Source organism: Semicossyphus pulcher, unplaced genomic scaffold (genome assembly GCF_022749685.1).
Source record: "Semicossyphus pulcher isolate SPU_LCO1_2020_fin unplaced genomic scaffold, fSemPul1.0.p SCAF_4, whole genome shotgun sequence".
Lineage (NCBI taxonomy): Eukaryota > Metazoa > Chordata > Actinopteri > Labriformes > Labridae > Semicossyphus > Semicossyphus pulcher.
In genome coordinates, this window is record NW_027211715.1 from 19,792,699 (window position 1) to 19,813,678 (window position 20,980).

The following is a 20,980-nucleotide window of genomic DNA, read 5'->3' on the forward strand; positions in this document are numbered from 1 at the left end:
TGCCATGCCATGAAAGCAAGGACTCATAAAGGGTGTTTCTCCTGCAAAGTTTCAGTATAAATGCGCGTCCGCCCATATGCATTGGATTCTAACTTCAATCAAGACACACACAATGTTATACCTGATAAATGGAGGCTAGGTGAGTCACTGCACGATTGTCAGAATTAAAGGACAGCAGTGAAAGTATTCCATGTCTTAGTTACAGTGCACCGTTCAAGATTCATTACACATGTAGAGGTCAAAAGGACTGCTTTTATACACTTGTGACACACTTCTCAGGTGATCAGATTGTTCTTTAACTAGTGCTTTTTGTCATACCTCCATAAACATATAATGTATTGAAAGCTGATATTAAATGCCTGAGCAGTTTGATTATTTTATTTACTTATTCTATGATCCTTAGGAACAAGGGGGCATGGCGTCTGAAACTTCTGGAAAAGCTAGTGAAGAGTTTTTTCAAACAACGTTTAGGAAAAGACTGAATGTCTGTAAACGAGGTACTTAAAGGTAGGTATTCTAATTATTTTGGATGCAGCAGCAGCGTTAACCTTGACAGCAAAGGCCTGATGTTGTCGTGTTTGGGGGAAACATTAGAACCCATCCTGCATTGTAAGCTTGATGTGTGTTAACGTTATAGGGCCTACAATTACGTCCAGGGTTGAGTATTACAATCAAATGTCAAGTTGATAGACAAACTTTTCCAAGTTAAATCACCCATGTAGGACAGAATAAACTAAACGTGTCCTGGTGCGTTCAGGTGCAGCAGAGACCTTTAGGTGACCTGCAGGACTGTGAAGGTGAAACTGAAGCACCTTGTGAACGAGCACATGATCAAACTGTGATTGGAGAGCCTCTTCTGCTGATTGGACAATTAGGGACGAGACAGAGGGTCTGTCTCGGGATATAATAAAATTGGGGAAAGGGGTACTTTAGCTTTGCTGAGGTGACAGCACACACACACACACACACACACACACACACACACACACACACACACACACACGCACACACACACCCATGCACAGATTGGGTCACTCACTGACTCAGTCAGTCCGTTCAGAGTGGGACTAACCACAGCAGCAAACCTCCTCATGGCTCTACGGACAGCGGCGTCTCTTTACCTGTGCTTCCTGCTGGTAAGTTCTCACACAGTAGAGGATTTTACAAATATAAACACTACAACAGATTTACTTCCTGTGACGATATATGGACTTATAGCACAGAGGTGTAAGGTTAACTTGTTGATGAATGAGCAGCACAATGATGTGTAAAAAAGCCAGGGGGATTCAGTTTCTTCTGACTATATTAAACAGAGGAAAGAGTACGAACTAACGTGTAAACTGAGAGTATAATAATCACATTTTCATTAAATGCTGCAGAGGACCCCCCCTTGGCTTTGTTGTCTTGTCAGAAACACTTGCTGCAGGCATGTGGTCATGGGCTTGTGGTGGTTCTGTGTATATCTGGGTTATTTTCCAGCTTCGTGTTGGGCTGATTTCCTTGATATAAACTAACCAGTATTTAATAAAAAAGATACTGTGATTCTTTCTTAAACTTTATCAACACGGTGTTTTTGCTGGTGATGCTGATGTCAGCTGCTGTTAGATATTTTATCTGTATCAGTTTGGTTCAAAACCTACAGCCTCTACTGAGTTTAGTTGTGTCTTAATGTATTATCACGCTTTTGTGGGCAGCCCTGACTCACTTTTGAAAGACTTAGTACACACTGGGGTTTTCAAATGTGTTCACACACACCTTAAAAAAATGCCTTTACATAAAGAAACTTCCTGTCTTTCCCTGCAGGGAGTAAATGGCTGGCATGATCTGGACAACACAGAGTACGACTGCTGGCCGATCAACAGTCCAAATGATTTTAACATGATCAGCTGTGGTGGTACGTTTTTGTGTGTCTGTCTGAGTCTCTGTTTGCTTTAGAGTTTCATTGTAGTTGAACAAGCTGATTATTATTATGTGTGAGTATTTACAGTAGAATCCTCCTGCAGCTGAAACCAGGAGAAACCGTTTACAGTACTTGTCCAGAGTTAATTACAAAGACTTAGTAGGTGGGGTTCAACTGAATTATGTGCAAATACAGAGCATTACTGCGTGCATATGTGCACTGTTTGAATCTGTTTGTTCAAGTCACATGTGTTGTCACAGGTCTGGAAATGGCCTGGGTGCAGCGTCCTCCAGAAAAGGTGACCAATGGAGAGGAGTTCAATGTCTCGTACACGGTGACGGCCTCAGATTCTTTCTACGAGTACACAGTCAGGAACAAGATTTTCCAGTTCAGGTGAGTGTTACATAAACACCTGGAATTTTAAATGTCTGCCGTGCCCAGAACACACACACACACACACATTAGAACACACATAAATGCAGCCAATTTCAAGTGAACATTATCCTTAATGTTGCTGCACGCTTTAAGAGATGACACTTTATGATGACTACAAAATCACGGGAAAAGTGTTTGATTAATTAGCTGTACGCCTAAATGTGTGAAAGACACTTGGATCATTCTTTTATTTGTCCTAAACATTTAGTTATAGCTTTGTAAATTAAAATTTTGCAGATGTTGGAGTTAGCTTTTTGCTGTTGCAAACATTAAAATGACCTCAGGTCAGCTGTCACTTACATACAGGCGGAGTACCTTGATCCTTACCAGTAAAGTACTATGCACAGGTACAAGTAAATATAGAATTCAGTTGAAAAAATCAGCCAGAGATCTGCCCCATTATGATCAATAACTAATTATATTTGAGAGAGAGTACCAGACCGATACTGGATCCCGATATCTGATTGATGCATCCCTTAAAGTAAAACACACATACACAGATGTGCTGGCAAACTGTTTCAACACCAAAATGCAATAGTGTTTTTGTCTGAGCGTCCATTGTAAACAGCATCCTGATAGTTGTAGTGTATAATGTATTTGCCCACCCCTGTTTCTCTCCAGTAATGCATCGGAAGCAAAGAGGTTTTGTCATGAACACGACTGTCCGGCAAACTGGAACAACGCCAACGAAATGAACTGCTGCGTGTATCACGCCAACATCCACTCCTGTCCTCTTGGTCTCATGGTGCGTACCGAGCAGTGAGTCTATAACACTGGTTTATCTAACACGGTCCTCATAGTCATCATCGTCATCTGTTCATAGACAGTAAACTAAAGCAAGCAAACAAGATCTTTAGATGACATCAGACCTGTTTGATTCTTTGATATTAAGTATTTTGTATGCTTTTAATAAGAGCCTTTCAGTTTCTGTTGAACTCCTGTCAACATAATTTTATCTAAGCAACTTCTTCAGCATCTTTGGTTGTCTCTAAACAGAAACAAGGAGGAATCTGTGGCCCGTGGATCCCTGACGATGGTAAAATAGTGACTCACACTGTGTCTAAAGCAGGAAAGATGACCCAGAAATACTGGACTTCAAAGGTGAGCTGACTAAAACAATACTCTATAGAAAGGGTTCATTTAAACACATGTTGAGGTTTGTGCATCATTTGTAGTGTGTCCAATACCAAGTTAGCGCAACAACTTCCCAACTGCAATTTTCGATCTGCATAACTGTTTTCTTGCATACATTACATTAAGTGAAGCACCCATCTAAAACAACAGATGTAAATGCTGACTAATACTTTCTTCTCTCTGTCACGGTGTTTTCTCGACAGGTTGTGCTGATCCATGTGGGAGTCACCTCAGTCATTGCTCATATCAAAATAGGACAGATGCACGCAGCGCTGGAGGCCAAAGTGGTTGTTATCAGTGCTCAAGGTCAGTCTGCACACACTGAAGTTTCTATTTGTTGATATGCAGAATCCTGCAGTTTGTGCTGAAAAGTGTCCCTGCTGTGTAGCCATGATCAGGTGTTCTTTTAGTGATAAAGAACTACATGAATAAGTTGTTTAAATAACAAGACAGAGACGTTAGGTCAAAGGTCAATTTGTGTCTGACCTTGCAGTAGAAAACAGCAACAGCTATAGTTATAATAATAAACTTAATTTTGTACTTGCTATTAAAACCTATATAGCCAATACAAACTACTGTTTGCAGGGAAGATATATACATACTTTCTGTGTTCTTGCAACAGTTCTGCATTGCACAGTTCTGCATTTTTAGATTGGTGTTCATCATACAAAAACTGCCGCATAAGCACCAGTTTTGTTATTTGAAAGTTTACTCTTCAGTTCACTTTAATGGGAAGTGTGGTGGCCATTGTCACAGCCAGGCTCTGAGACTGTGACAAAAACATGTCCCAGTCACACAGGTGAGCTAAATAACAATTTATTTACAACCAAATTACCTAAACTTACAAAAACAAGTAGGTGGAAAACATCTCAAATGTCTGTTAGTGGGTGAGCAAATATGTGCTGCTCGGATGTCTGGCTGTAAAAAAGGAAGAAAGGAGAGGGTACAAAAAAAGCCACCCTACTTACTTACTTTTTCACAATGTGGTTTTGCTGCTTTTACTGAATTGCTTCCTGTGCCACTGAATTCAGTGGATGGAAACCCACAATGTAAAACTTCTCTCTGTGTTTCAGTGTGTGGGGACGATGTCTGCGAGCTGGAGGAGACCTGTCTCAACTGTCCTGCAGACTGTGGCATCTGTCCCATGTCCATTGCTATCAAGGTGGCCATCGGGCTCCCTGTAGCTCTCTTTAGCAGCGGCTTCATCCTAACCATGGTGGTAAGATTGTGCTTTACACATGCATACACATGCATTGACACAAATGGCTTTGTTCTGACTCAGATGGACAGAAGAAGAAGTAGACTACTCCTACTTTAACTTACGAGCAGCTGAAGCCTGTGTGTCTTTGTGTTTGGGAACAAGACAAATGCACATAAGCAAACGCCTCAGCAGGGTGTAATAGTAACAGTAACAGTAATCTATGTATCAGCAATCAAATGTGCCCACTCCTACAAAGACGCATTCATATACACATACATGGGGGAGCATATGTTCATGTGTCATGTGTGATGTTTCATGATATCTTAATTTCCTCCATGCAGTGGCTCCAGTACCAGAAACAGAGGATGTTTTGGGATGAAAGCTGGATCATCAACTACAAGAGCATAATATTTGGTAAAATTTCTCACGCAGAATTTTCTTTTTAAAATGCTGCTCAGAAAGATTTTTCCAGAAAACTTTATGCAAGCTCCACACTTTAACTTGAAAGGCTGCGTTTGCTTCAAGATTGGAGTGACAGGAATGTGTTTGTGGCTGATTATTTGTTATTTTACGTGTTTTATTTGTCGCTATCATGTGAATAGCATAAAAGTAAGAGATGTAAGTAAGAGCATGTCAGGCCTAAAGGTTATATCACACTTTCTACACATGTAAAGGCATATTTTATTCATCTATAAAACACATTTCTGCACCTCTTCGATGTCACTCCTCTTACACCTCATCAGCAGAGTTTTAACAGATGTTGTTGATTAAATGGGTGGTCTGACATCTGTCTGATAGGTAGAGTGTGTTACATGGGCCTCGGCAGCACCACCAGCCTGCAGCGCTTCAAGAGTAACTCCAGCGTCAGTCGTACTACTGATGTGACCGTGTGTACAGGAATCAATACCTCCATCAAACAAGGCTTCATCCAGCCAGGCATCTAGTGAGAGACATTTTTACTATTGGTTTACATAAAGGTTAATGATTTAGAAAGACTCAACTAACAGAAGTACAAATATGTAATTTATGAATGCTGCTTTCAGACACACACACACACGCGCACACACTACATTACAGGTCAATAAATGATTTAAATCTGTTTTGACAAAATGTAAACTTTATGTCTGGTTCTTCTAAATTTCCCAAATATATCTTGATGAATTTTGATGACATTTTTCTTCTTTATTTTCGTAACTTTATGATCTTTTCCATCTTGCAGTGATGGGAGGACGGTGGCAGTGAAACACATCCAGAATAAACATTTCACCCTCTCTAAAACCATCAGGAAGGAGGTGAAAGAAGTAAGGTGAGTAAACTCTGAAGAGGAGGGGGAAAAAAAACATTTTACTGACAAACTCTTGCAGATATGAAATGAAAACCCTCCTGTAGCGTATGTAATTCTTCATATTGTCTAGACAACTGGACCACCCCAATCTATGCAAGTTCATCGGTGGGTCCATCGAGGTCCCCTACGTCAGCATCATCACAGAGCACTGCCCCAAAGGAAGCCTGTCTGACGTCCTGCTCAATGATGACATCCCCATCAACTGGGGCTTCAGGTGAGAAAAATCCACATACATCTTTCAATCATTACATTCATGTTCTGTAACATCTCAAGGTGTTTCTTCCTTCTGCAGACTGTCCTTTGCCACTGACATCGCCCGCGGGATGTCTTACCTGCACCAGCACAAGGTGTTTCATGGGAGACTTCACTCCAGAAACTGTGTTATAGATGACCGCTGGGTGTGCAAAATCTCAGGTAACAAAATGTCTTGTTATTGTTGTGTTTGATTTTAAGATTTAGCTACAATGTGCACCAGCAGCAATGTTATTATTGAGGCATCCTGCATCCATGTGTTATGTTTATCCACGTTTGGCCTCAGATTATGGGCTCACAGTCTACAGAAGGGAGGACTTTGAGGCCATCAGCAATGGCTTCAATTGTGGGGATGTTAATCGTATATACTGCGCCCCGGAGGTGTTGCTGGGAAGCAGCTCTAATATGACACCAGCAGCAGATGTCTACAGGTGAGTATGAGCACTGGAAGCTAACTTTGTACTGCACTATTTGGACCACATAAAAATTTGAAAGAGTTAAATTAAAGGCGTTGCTTTTGATTCTGAGTAACTACACTGGCAGATACAAGGAAAATAAACCCTCTTCCCTCCTCTCCTCAGCTACTCCATGATCCTGGTTGAGATTGCGACTCGCTCTGACCTAATTTCAGTGAGTATGACAGCCCACTCTGCAGATTACAACCTTCAGCTTCCTTTTGATCTCTGCTTTGTAACTATTGGTCCTCTCTAACAGGACCAGGCTGAGGGAGTGAGGATGGATGTGATGTGGCGCCCTCCCCTGCCTGAACTCAAAGCAGGGAAGGCAGACACTGACTGTCCCAGCCAGGGAGACTACTGCGAGGTCTGTCACATGAGCTAGTTACGAGAGGAGTGACTAATTAAATAATAAAAACGTTAGATAGGAATGTGACATGTAACTGTTTTCTTCTCTGGATCACTTGAGCAGCTTATTAAGAAGTGCTGGTGTCATAACGTCACCATGAGGCCCACGTTTGAGCAGGTGAAAAAGATGCTTGACAAAATGAACCCACACAAAGTCAGCCCCGTGGACATGATGATGAACCTGGTAATAACCCACTGAAGCATTAGCTTTGAAGATACATAGTTGCATAAATATACCTTGAATATTACAACAAAAGTGCGAAATGTAATGCCACATTATTTGGAATAAAAGCTACACATTCCAAATTGGAGCATTTAAAAGACAAACACTAGGAGCAAAAAATCAAGAGCTATTTGTGCCATCCAGATTCTTGTGAGTGTCAGACACAAACAGAGTTTCTTTAACTGCAGATGGAGAAGTACAGCAAACATCTGGAGGCCATAGTTGCTGAGAGAACACAGGACCTGCTTCAAGAGAAACAGAAGACGGATAGACTGTTATACAGTAAGTCAGAACAATAATGCGGAGGCGAGTGTGAAAGAGTTTCATGGCTCTAATGATTTATCCCAAGCAGAAGCACGCTAGCTCATGGGAATATTTGTTGGTGAGTTGCAGAGATAACTATCTGCATACATACATTTATTAGCTACAATATGTGCATGCTAAAGACAGAGTTCTTACTGTTTAGCTTATGTGAAACATTCATACCAGTTACTTACATATGAAGTTAAAATCAGGAAGAATTAAAGGACAAAATCAAATAAGTTGCTGCCCTCTAGTGGTATAAAAGCAGCACCTTTATCACCCATTGCCCCAAGCAGACACATTTCAACTAGGGAAATTCCTTTGCAGGTATGTTACCAAAACCAGTGGCTGATGACCTTCGACAAGGCCGTACAGCAGAGGCTCAGAGCTTCTCCAACGCCACCGTCTACTTCAGGTGTGTGTTTCAGTGAAGTATGTTTGTTACATAGTTTGATTTCTTAATGGACATTTGCTCAGTTTTTCTTTTGTTTAGAATGTAAGTATGTTTCAATAGATGGGATACATTTAGATGTAATAATTAGTTATTTATTTTCCTCCATACATTTTATGTTACATGCAATTTCCTTTTCCTTTTTTATTTTAAGGTGGTTCTACACTTGTAGAAGTAAATAGGACGTTTAATGTTGCTTATAATTCTGTTTTTGTTGCTTGTCCAATCATCTTTTAATCTTGTGCTGTCGTGTTTTGGTAAATTGATCCTGAAACTTTCCAGCTAATAAATCCTAAATTCAATTGAAATTATGACTAACACTGTATTCCTCCCCTGTGACAGTGATATTGTTGGCTTTACTCAGCTGTCTGGTGCCAGCACTCCATACCAGGTTGTTAACTTCCTCAACCAGCTGTACACCACCTTTGATGACATCATTGACAATTACGACGTCTACAAAGTCGAGACCATAGGCGATGCATGTAAGAGAGGATGATTATTAACTATTAACACTAAGTGATAAATCATTAACATAAATCTACCTCTGCACGTGTTTTCTCACATCTGACTTCCAGTTAATCTGTCTCTCCTTTTTCCTGTATTGTCTCTTTTCCTGGAATAATGGCTAATCTTGCAGACATGGTGGTCTCTGGGGTCCCTCAAGAAAATGGCATCAATCATGCAGGAGAGATAGCCAGCATGGCTCTGGATCTGGTCAGTGTCTGCCACAGTTTCAAGATCCCCCACAAACCCAACACGCAGCTGAAGATACGCGCTGGCATCCACTCAGGTACTGCGGACATCTCATCTGCATCCAGCCTCTGTTTTGGCCTATACCAGGTTCTACTCAAACTATGCTTTAGTCTTAAAAAAACATTTAATTTAAAGGTTGAGGGCAGTCTAATCACTAAGCAACTCTATATAGACTCATAGAAACCTCTTATTTATTATAATCCAGTGAAAATAGGGCGAGGTGATATGGCCAAAATCCTATATCACAATATAGGATTTTTCATATCTCGATAACGTTATATATCACGATATAGCTGGTAATTTAACAAATAATAAGTCCATATGGAATAACCACATGGTAAAGCCTATAATTAGATAATCCTGTGTGAATTAAATACTTGACAAATAAAAAATACTGAGTTTCCATTTTCACTTGGGCTCAGCCTGAGTCCTTTTCTGCAAGTTAATGTCCATGTTAATAAGCAGCGCCTCCCAGTTCGCTCCAGGTTCAGTCCCACGTGCAAGCATTAGAACATAAAGTGTAAAGCAAAATGATGTAAAAAATTGCCGTAAAGCAGTTCAGCTGCTGGTTTTATGACATATGTTGTCATATTGCCCAGCCCTAAGTCAAAATATAACTTATCAGAAGTTTCTGATTCGCGAAAGCAGAAAGAAGTTCAGATAACGTATAGCTTTTGGAGGAAACATTAACAGTTTATCAATAATCAGAGGTTGCAGAGTAAACTTACACAAGCTGTATGCATACAAAACTAACTGTTTAAAAATGTAAATGCATCATAAATGACAATAAAAACTGTGACTCAGAAACTACTTTATAGAAGGTGTGTTATCTTACAGGTACGACCAAAGCTATTACATTCCTTTAAAAAAGGCTTTTAACACATGTTCAAGATTAAAAGGATAATGCATGAGGAAAACGTTAAGCATTATTTTTATTTAGTTTTCCTTTCTAAGTCTCCTCCTTACCAATCCATCGCCGTCACCTGCATCTCTAAAGTGGACAACATCAATTATATTAATTGAAAGATAGGGAAAGTAAGAAATGGCCTCACTAGCATCACTAGCCTATGTACAGTATCTCATCACATGTGCAGCCTGACTCCAAGTTCTTAAAAATAAATATAATACATGAGTTTATTATTATATAAAAATATGCCTGTAGCTAGAAAAAACTTTATATATAAACACTTCCATCAACCATCATCCTGTAGTCTAAACCTTCTTAGCATATGAGTTTTGAGGACACATGGGATACTACTAATACTAATCAGTCCGACCTTGATGTTTCTTTGTCACCAGATAAGCCTGCTGTATGCTCATACCTCAGTCATTTACCTGATTCTGTTTGGATCAGCCCAAATTTGTTTAAGCAGGATGATCAAGTTCACAGTCATTGATCTGACTGCCTCATAAATACGTATCTGTAGCTATAATAACCTCACATGCATTGTCATGATGATGAAATCGCTGCTGTGTATTCTGCCAGGACCTGTGGTGGCAGGCGTGGTTGGCACTAAGATGCCTCGCTACTGCTTATTTGGGGACACCGTTAACACGGCATCACGAATGGAATCAACCAGTGAAGGTAATGAAGGATTAGACACGCTGCCTTTCATCCAATTAATGTTTAAAAGTGGAACGATTGGTGTCAGAAGATTTGAGGTTGAATGAGGTTTCCATTGTCTTACACTGTGCACATGTGCTGTCCAAATATTGTCAAGGGCTGATGCAAGAGTTTACCTTTGGCCGGTTTTCTCCTCCGCTATTGTGCCAAACAGGATTGTTTCTGTGTTAAAGCTATAGCTCAACACAGGGAACAACATGGAGGACAGTGTGCACACCAGGCACCTAATCCTTTGCATGCAAGGATTGTTGAACAAGTGGGATGATGGTAAAGCACTGAGGGAATCTAGGCTCAGATTTTAAGTTTAGAATTTATTTTCGACTTTTAATTTAAATTAGTTTAACTGACAAAACTGGAGTGTTGTAAGGGAAACCTTTGTCATCCAAATTTTAGAGTATATATAGTGCAGTGCTTTGACTTGCACATATAAACTATAGACCCAAAGCATGACCCATGATGTTTATTCTGCTTGGTGTATGATATCTATAACAAAGAGACCGGAAATCTACTATCAACTTTAAATTACATTATATAAATGAATGAAAATGGTGTATTTTATTTAACACTTTACCCATGTAAAAATTTGAATATGTCTCTTTCAAACGATATATATATCGCCACTGTAGCAATTTGGGTTTTCGTTGATGCATCAAGATCATAGAAAAAGATCAAACAGTTACAATAAAATTCAGGCATTTTCCATGTTACTATGTAAAATCACACGTGTATATAATTAAATATGTGTGTTATTATGTCCATAGCTTTGAAGATCCAAGTGAGCGGTGCCACAGCTGACCTGCTTCACACACTCAGAGGTTACGTTCTGACATGCAGAGGAACACTTAATGTGAAGGTAACATATATCATATATATGCATGAACGTATGTTATAAAAACCTATGCTTAAGAAATTTGAGATATTATGTTGGCTGCATAGACAAACTAAGAACCACCAGTACAACAAAATGAGCAAATGACTTAGCTAAAATGTATTCAGGATAATACAACAGTCCTTCCTCCGTGAAGGTTATAATGTTAATATTTAGTTGAAACTGATGGACAAAGACCCAAAGATATATGAGGGTGAGATTTCAAAAGATCAGAGGAAATTCAAAACTTCCCTCCAAGGTAAAGGAGTTCATGGCTTCTATTCATATTGCAACCTAAGACCTGTTTTTGGGTGTGCCAGTGTGATGTGGGGGAGGGGTTTACTCCTACCTCCCCAAGGACTGTTGCAGCATTGCTGACACTTGTGATGTCTTGGTAAGAGGTGGCCTCAGCTGCTGCTCTCTGCCCCCCATCAAACCCTAATGGCTTTATTTAAAATTCAAAGGGACACATGCTTTGCAATATGACTCTTGTGTCTTTTTTTCTTGGCCCAACAGGGAAAAGGGGAGATGACAACGTGGTGGCTTGAAGCAAAAAGAGATGATCACACTGACCCACTGCTCAGAACATCTGAATCCAGAGAAGTCCCAGTGCCAGTTAGTGATTAGAGCTGAGCAGAGTCTAAAATGTGAATATAATTGTAGGACAACTGGTTAGGCTATGTGTTGTACAATTAAATTGTGTCCAGTGAGCTATTCTTTAGGGTTACATGTGCAGCTACAATGATAGGATGAACAAATAGTTCTTCAAAATTTTAAATGTCGAAATCTAGTGAAGAGTTCAAAAGTGTTTTTCATTATGGTGGTTGGATTATTGTGCCCAGAAGTAATGATTACAAGATTGCAAGATCCCTTTTTGTAACATGATTGTGCAGGACATGGTCACATATTATTTATTACTTTTCACTTGTTGGAAAGAATGTTAAAACATATGCAGAAATGCTGCCAGAGTTAAGGAAATGCTCTTTTAGTCACACGTTATTATTTTATCTCTTAGCCTTATTTCTATATTTGCAACCTTAAGCACTTTTTTGGCCAGATAAATTAAAAGTAAAGGGGATATTCACTGCCTGCTTTTGTTAATTGCACACTGTAATACTAAGTACATTTTAAAAATCAAAGAACTAAACTTAATCTGATTCATTCAATTTTAGACATTTTGATTTAGAATTGGTCAAATGGCAAGAATTTGCATCTGAACAGTCAAAGGCCTATTGCACAGCATGAGCAGCCTACATGTTATAGTAAGAAAGGAAAAAACTTGATATTGCCTTTTCTATTGTTTTCATTGAGGATATTGCTTACAGTTGCTCACTGGGGTGACTTCTTTTGAAATTAGAGAACACAGCCAACCTTAATGCTGTTTATAGTGGCTTTTTCTGCTGTGTCATAACTTTTATTTCTTTAAAAAGGGTGGTGTACAAGCACTTTGGTACCAAACTCCTCTATTAGAGGTTATTGTGATTTAGTATATATGTTGTTTGCCATGAGTTGTCAATACTCACTAGCAAAGTGAACTAATTTATTTTGGTAAATAAGAATACAGTTGTCGTCGTTTGCTGTTTCTGTGAAGTGCAATATTTTAATGTAATTTTGTAATAAGTTATTGTGTAAATAACATTAAAGTCACTTTTAGATTGTCTTCTTAGGATGTATCTGTCTGGTTGCAAATACAGAATTAAAAAGTGATACAGTGCATTACATTAGCTTCACTGAATCAAGTAATTAATTTAAACTTTTACATTATATGACTTGTCTACATTACCGTGACTTATGCTGTCTCAATGTAGCAAAATAATTACAATAAAGACTGTTTTTCTCCTTGGGTTGTTTGATAATAACCACAGTATAAAATATATGTAATAATATATTATATGTTGTACTGTGTTTCACTTTTTTGTAATAATACGAAAAGTAAAACACAGTTTTAAGCGTTCTTTACGAGTGTTTACCTCATGGCATTAGGATTGACATAATTTAAATGACTATTTTCCAAAATGAAATGCCATTAAAAACACTTTAAGTAATTTACAGCTTACAGCCAATCACGTTGATTCGTGCTCGGTTGCTAGACAACGAGTCAGCCAATTAGCTTGCTGTTTGGTTTGCGTTCAGTGGTGTGTACTGTCATTCGGACAGACAGAGCTTAAGGAGCTGCTGTATCGTGGAGCAAGGAGCAATTTGAAAATACATTTGACCCTGCGACGTCAAGTAAGTACTGGAAACACTGCTAATCACTTGTTTATAATATGAACTTTAAAAACGTCTGCTTTCGTAAACAGTCAACCTGTTCGTCTCGCCGTTTGGCTCCAATGTCAGGTTGTTTTGCGGTTGGGGCAGTCGAGCAACGTTTGGTGAGTTTGACACTAAACTGCTGTGAAACGAACCCCCTGGATAACTTAATATTATTGATGGTATGAACAAAACAATTTCGCTAAGTGTAGGTACCTTGTACATAACGGTTCAACAACAGAACCCTTGTCCCAGGCTTTTTCTTGGTTACCTGTTTGTAGCTTGCAGTACAGTTCATGTAAAGGCTAGCTAAAATGATTTTACACAACTAGCATTTGTTTCGCATAATTAACCGTTAGAAGATAAATTACTTTGTGTTCTCTAACAGACTAAAGTCGTCGTTTTTACAACCTTTTCTGCCCTGTCCTAGTAAGGAGATCCTCAAATACACTGCAAGGAAATTGTCACAGTTATCAAACCTATAATAATGACATAAATGTCATTATTACACTCAACAGCTAGCTTAAAATATTGCAGTCTTATACAACAGCCCTGCAACAAATCATGCCATCATCAAACTTTTTGTGTAATTCTTTTTTGTTATAATTATAATAGGCAGGTGTTGCTTCAGCTTTATATTCATTTTGGAGGATGTAGTTTTTAGTGCTGTTAAACTTTATTGTATTAACGTTGTACTGAGCTGTGTGACAAGAAAGACCATATACAAACCCCAAAACTAAACATTCTAACCTTTTAAGGGCTAAGGGTTAATTGCATGTCTGTTGTATTTGTCTGAGCTGCCTCCTGTGGTCCCATCATGCACCTCTCATGGTTTAGAGTCTGGTCCAAAATGTCACGACAATTAACGGCATATTCTTATCATACCTGCCTCTGAGAGACTACAAACCTTAATATCCACACAGTAAATACTTCTGTAGAAACTTCTCCTCTGAGATTTTATACTTTAAAAAAAGTTTGACTATTCATTTACAGGTTAACACTTGTTGATTAGCCAGTCTAAGAGGGGTCTTGGCCTGTTAAGCCTTGTGGCTGTAGGCTTGCCATCTGTCTCGCCAGGCTGATTAAGTATCTGACACCAAAGGGTAGGTCCCCAGAGTTAACAATTTGCCAACAGCCTTCTCAGGACTGAAATGTGTGAAATTTAGTTCACCAAATTCTGTAATATGCAGAATGAATATTTTAACTTTAAATGAAGCTTTTTCACTTTCTCTGATGGCTGCTGATATATTGTATATATGTATTAAAACAGCATCATTTTTACTGGAGGAAAACTTTTCTGATTGTGTGGTACTGCAGAAAAATCCCCACACTGTATGTCTGGGATTAGTCTGATCAGCTGATGATAAGAGCATTGAGATAAGACGCCAGCCCGGTCCCAGCATGTAACCTGTTTAATAGTCATGTAGTGTTAATGGTGTGATACAAAAACAACAGCAACATAACAAACATAAGAAGACTTCTAAAAGATAGGAATAATTATATAGGATTTTGAGTAATTGTCAGTGTGGCTGTGGGACCTCTGTGTTATAACTGCTCAGATTGAATAAATGAATTAGCTTAGTCCTCACACTCTGTCATGAGAGTTGCTGCGTGTTTCCATCTCCTCACCGCTGCATGTTAACCTTCACTGCCTATAATCCAGACTTTGTTGAATGGACGCTGCTAATCTGACCCTCTATTTCAGGAGCAAGGAGTGCGTAGGTGGATCCTGCACATGTATTAGATGATCGGAACACAAAGCCTGAAGGCTGCACTGCAACAATGCCAGAGTCCTCCCTGGGTGAGTTCAGACTTTGATGTCTTTGAAGGTTATTGGATACTCACAGTGAGTGAGACATGTTGAACAGTTTGCTGTTGTACTCAGCAGTTGTTGAGAAAAAAGCTTAAATGTCCTAGAAACAATAGAGTATGTTGCAATATGATTTTGACTTTATGTTGATTCCCTAATCAGTTACATGAAATCAAGTACAGTACTGCAGATATGTGAAGAAGGTTGCTGTATAATTCTGATCTCTGTCTTGTGCTCTGTATCACAGCTTTTGAGTCAGAAGTAGGTCAAACTAACACAAATGACAGAAGAATGCTATTTTTAGTTTTTGTGCCAAAAGTAACCTCCATTTCTGTAACACTCACTCCATATTCATGTTACCTGATCTTTTAAAGCATTAATAATTAAGCATAGGCCATGCTCTGATATTTGACAAATATCTTTCCTCCCGAAGTCAAGGACATTGGCACCAGCTCTGTTGAATGTAGAGCATCCCCCTTGAGGCAGTTTAGCCAATCATCACTGCCACTGCGCAGAAGCTCCTACATGCTCAGTTGCTTCTGCACAGAGCACAACGTGCAAGAATGTCTATCACACATCAGTCAGGTTGGTAACCTTAAATGTGTCTTTGATGTATTATTAGCACCGCTTTTGATATGTAAATGAATCTGCATTGTGTTGTGATCATTTCCCTTTTACAGGAGGTGTCATCTCTTGGCCTGCCTCCAGTTTGGACGGAGTCAGCCGGCGGTTCAGAGATGAATGTTGTGGCGGTGCTAAATTGCATGTATGACCTGATTCAGCTGCACCGCAGAGGCCTCCGAACCCTCGAAAATATGGAGGTGGAGCAGCTTAAGTCCAGCAGCAATGTGGACTACCTACAGCTCACCAGCACCAGACTAAAAGTACGTAACATTTAAACCCTTTGATTCTGATTGATTATCAGTGTATTGAAATACATACTAAGACAACGGTGAACTTAGGCCCTCAGGAATTACTTTGGAATGTATTCACATATATGTTAATGTCAATTGATCATCATAGGAACAGCTCGAACAATCCAAGAGAGAAAACACAGCAATCCTTGAGAGAGAACGACAGCTGCAGCTGAAACTGAAGAGTTTGCAAAACTGCCTGAAAAATGAAAAAGAGGAGGTACTTTGACTGGAAAACTGTCTCAAACTATTTCAAGCGAACTTCAATGTGTTTTTTTGTTTCATTTGTACCAGCACTGCATTTTAAACAGTAAACAATTGTTTTATTTCCTTGTTTCCAGGTGCAAAAACTTCAGAACATAATTGCAAGCCGGGCCAGCCAGTACAATCATGAGATGAAAAGGAAAGAAAGAGAATTCAACAAACTGAAGGAGCGGTTGAACCAACTTCTGGTTGACAAAAAGGAGAAGAAACAAGGTTCAATATCAAACCTTTTGCACCAACAATTAACATTTTAAATTCTAAAAGACATCTTTACTCACAGGATTATACATGCTCTGATTCACTACATTTTTCTGTCTTGCTTCCAGCTATTGATGTATTGAACAACATTGGAAGAGCTGACGGGAAGAGAAGCCTCTGGAAAACTGAAAAGACAGAAGCAAAGTAAGAACATTTAACAGTATCTGTGAATCTTGTTACTGAAGACAGATTTGTATTTGTAAAGGAATCAAATGAAGAGAAAGAAAATGATCCGAGAAAGAGTATTCAGCCTTCTTACGAGCCAAGTTGCACATCAGCTCAGTTTTCTAGGTGACACAGATTTATTTTAGGAAGGTGCATGGTGGCACAGTTGAATCCTAGATTTCACTGTCGCTTCTGTAGCTGTTTCGTGTAGATTAGATTCAAATGAAAGAACAAATATAAAGATGATCTCTCCTCTCATCTCAAGGCATGAAGGGGAGATGTATAAGACTTTATTGAGTGACTATGACGCCCGCCAAAAGGAGCTGCTGCTGGAAAATGCCGAGTTAAACAAAGTTCTGCAGCAGATGAAAAAAGACATGGTGTCGATTCTAAGTGCAAGGAAACCAACGCTGAAAAGCGACGGGCGTCAAGATGACGACATACAGGTAGGACAGTTGTTTTTCCCTTGAAGGAAAGATGCCACTTTTCTGATGATCATGCTCGTGCCTGTCATTTAGTCTTTTAGATATGTTTGAAAGTTGTTCTTCCAATAAATTGAAAGATATTGTCATTAACAGGCGGACTCAGAGGAGGACTCAGAGGAAGTGTTTGATTCCAGTAAAGAAAGCGTTGAGCAGTATTGTGTTCATGCTCGGGAAAAGTTGACCTACAGTATTCGCCTCCAGTGGAGAAGACTCAAGAGCCATGTCGAGAGATTGAACAGTCAAGGTAGTCTTCATACAGCAAACTGTAACTGTTTGACTTTGATACATGAGGGAATGGAGCTCGGTGTCATGTAAAATCCCACATGATCGTTCCCCCCTCTTTCAAAACATTTTTCATTGGAAAAAAACAACAACTATGACCGTCCAGGCTGGATCCTTACTCCCTGTTAAAGTCAATACAATGATGGATGTGACTGTGATTTTTTTTAATTGGATTGTCTTGGTTGTTTGTTCAGCGTCTTTGGCTCAGATGGCTGAGATTAAAAGCACGGATGCCGTTTCCCGAGAGACGCATGAGGAGGAGATGGACAGACTGAAGGAGGAGATCCAGCAGTGCAAAGACTTTATTCAAACACAACAGCAGCTCCTGCATGTAAGAATGAATTTACCTTGAAATTTAAGCCTTTACGCTCCCTGGAGAGTTTATAGAGTGCCAAACAATTTCATAATCCAGTTTGAGTTAAAGGTCGAAGGATCACTTAGATCGTTTCACATTTTAAATATTAGTTTACCCCTAACAATGTCTCTCTTTGTAACACAGCACATAACTTGCATGTTAAAGAAACGCTGTACTTTTATACATTTGTTTGCAGAAGTTAACATTTGACTACAATATATTCTGGCTGAACAAACTTTACCTGTTCTTTTTTTGTAGCAGCAACTGAGCTCTCCGTGTGAAGAGGACACTGCATCCCTGCTGAGCGACTGCTACATGCTGCAGGAGAAAGAGCGCCTCAGAGAGGAGTGGGAGACCCTCGAGGAACAGAGAAAGATCTTTGAGAGGGAGAGGAGGAACTTCACTGAAGCAGCGATAAGACTCAGCCATGAGGTGATGCATAAAACATGTTTGTGATGTTTTTTGAACAGGTTTAGGTTTGTGTGCCAATGTAAATCCAAAATATCTGTGTGCTCACTTTAAGTCTAAGAAGCTTAATGTGACTTGTTTTTGGTTAAACTTGCAGAGGAAGGCCTTCGAGGACGATCGAGCGATGTGGCTCAAACACCAGTTTTTAAACATGACTCCATTTTCTGACTCAAAGAAACCCCCGATGTCAAAGTCTAAAAGTGCCTTTTCACTATGTGAGTGTGTACTCCTTTACATTATACCGGCCAATATTAATAATATTACTGATTATTATTAAGCTGATTCTTCGTAAGCTCATTGTCGAAAAATGAATGTAACTGATGAGATGAATGATAATGTTGATTTTCATTGTTTACTGGTGTTAGTATGAGTTTCTTCTTTAATTCTTATTATATAACCGTTTTTTAAATTAACTACCATTGAGTGACTTTCCTGACGGGTTGATAAAGTTTCATCTTATTTTGTAGCTGAAACAAAGGCGAGTGCAGCGCCGACTCAAAGGAAGCTCATCAGATGCCCGTCCGAAACAACCTCCCCCTCACCAAGATCTGTTCCTCACAAATCCAAATCCACTGCCGACCTGTATCACACACTCTGCCTTATTCCTGAAAACAGGTGCAGTGCCTTTATTTTCACTCTTATTTGTAAAATATAATAGAAATCATGACATGATGCACATCTAAAAGAGTTCTCTCATAAGGTCTATGTCTGACTGTTTGTCTTATTTGATTTCCAGTTCGACCAAACCAAAGAGAAAGACTGACCGTGTCGTAGAATCAAGCGTCTTTTTGAATGGAAATGCTCCAGTTCAGCACAAAAAGTGGAACGACAGTTGAGCCACACACTCACAAAGGAAAAGACCAGCTCCACATGAAGCCAAAACTTTCATCATTTAAAACAAAATGATTGTTAATTTCCATGAATTATGGATCATTTGTGGTTTTTCAGAAACACACTTGAGTTGTGAATGCCAACCACCTGAAGATGGACTGCGAAAGAATTAAATAGCTGTTGACAGTCGAAGCCATGATCGAGTTCTGGTTAGATGCTGTTTTTTGTGCTCATGGACTGAGAGAAAATGTGTTTATTTTTCGATTCCAATTTTTAGATGATGTGTTAAATGTATTTATTTATTAAGCTGTTACTGTAAATCTTGATTTGGTAGTCATATTTTGTGTAGTAGCAGGTGTGCCCAGAAAGATCATGTGTCCTGATAATGACATGTTTCTTGGCCATTGTTAATGACATCTTACAGTATATATATATCACTGCTTTTCAACTATTGTTATCATGTTAAACCGGCACACTGTTTTAGATTGTAGATTAAACGCTGCTGTTTAACTGAATGCAATAAGAAGCTTAAAAAATGTTTTTATAGTTTAATATAGACATGTGGGTGACATTATATTCTAGTAACCTTTGCATTTATATTAGTGGGTGATGTAGCAGTGAAATAGAGAGAAAGGCTTTAAAAGTTAACACAAATATGCACACACTATGTGCAGTAGAACCCGGTAGACCACTCTGATGTCAACGTGTAGTGTACGTCACTATCTCTCACCTTTTTTTAAAATAATGAATATGTTTATTTTAGTTGCTTTGTAATGGTTAATTCTAAACACAGGAATGTGACATGATGTACGTGAGACAATCTTATATACTTGAAACGCTCATAATACATTCTTTAAACACACGTTTCTTGATATTTGACCTTTATTTCCCCCAGCAGTAACATGTCTGCCACCTGTCACTTCACATTCATTGTATAAGTGTCAAAAGTGTCACATTAATATGACGACCATTGAGGTGCACCAAACTACGGAAGAGGATTAGGGCCACTGGAAAAAAAAAAATTAAGGTCCAAAAAAACATTTTTTTAATTTTTATTTGGTGAAAAAAAGTCTGAATTTGGACTTTTTTTTCACAGAATAAAAAAAAAAATTTTTTATTGGACCTTCATTTTTTATTTTTTTTCCAGTGGCCCTAATCCTCTTCTGTACCAAACAGTAGGTAAGCAGTTCATCAGTCTAGCAAAGGGGTAAGTACTGTTAAAGACGTCTTTGTCTTTTGCTTGTGTGTCTTCACAGTCTCGCTCTTGTGTATTTTAATGCTGAACTGTCTTTAAGTTATTGTTACTATTGGTGAATATAATGTTAAATTGAAATGCCCACTGACTGTTTTTTTTCCTAAAGGGGTTTTTGGAGTGATGATTTGGCTTGGTGCCTTTTGAAAGCCTTTTACTGATACATTCTTTGAAAATACAGGTATTAAACCTCCAGTGCAGGTTTTGTTGTTCACACAAGCACGTAATGTGATCCAACCATCTTTTCATCACTAATAATGAGCCAGAATAGCATTTAACAGTGTATTAAAGGCT

The 20,980-nt window shown here is 38.9% G+C and overlaps 2 protein-coding genes across 2 annotated transcripts; both read left to right on the forward strand.

Moving 5' to 3' along the window:
* Positions 1 to 1,091: 1,091 nt before the first annotated feature.
* On the forward strand, positions 1,092 to 11,979 carry LOC138607985 (atrial natriuretic peptide receptor 2-like). The gene is made up of 23 exons (XM_069680647.1): positions 1,092 to 1,136; positions 1,804 to 1,894; positions 2,161 to 2,293; positions 2,957 to 3,080; positions 3,332 to 3,436; positions 3,673 to 3,775; positions 4,543 to 4,688; positions 5,012 to 5,084; positions 5,469 to 5,613; positions 5,890 to 5,976; positions 6,086 to 6,229; positions 6,308 to 6,429; positions 6,554 to 6,698; positions 6,849 to 6,897; positions 6,988 to 7,089; positions 7,195 to 7,314; positions 7,542 to 7,635; positions 7,984 to 8,071; positions 8,450 to 8,589; positions 8,745 to 8,897; positions 10,347 to 10,445; positions 11,246 to 11,337; positions 11,869 to 11,979. The coding sequence occupies exons 1-23, from the start codon at positions 1,092 to 1,094 to the stop codon at positions 11,977 to 11,979; spliced, it is 2,511 nt and encodes an 836-aa protein (XP_069536748.1).
* Positions 11,980 to 15,384: 3,405 nt separating this feature from the next.
* Positions 15,385 to 20,246, forward strand: LOC138607986 (afadin- and alpha-actinin-binding protein-like). Its single transcript, XM_069680648.1, has 13 exons — positions 15,385 to 15,403; positions 15,846 to 15,997; positions 16,093 to 16,296; positions 16,436 to 16,546; positions 16,668 to 16,803; positions 16,917 to 16,992; positions 17,279 to 17,459; positions 17,592 to 17,742; positions 17,975 to 18,111; positions 18,394 to 18,567; positions 18,701 to 18,818; positions 19,071 to 19,218; positions 19,340 to 20,246. The coding sequence occupies exons 1-13, from the start codon at positions 15,385 to 15,387 to the stop codon at positions 19,437 to 19,439; spliced, it is 1,707 nt and encodes a 568-aa protein (XP_069536749.1). The 3' UTR covers positions 19,440 to 20,246.
* The last annotated feature ends 734 nt before the right edge of the window (positions 20,247 to 20,980 follow it).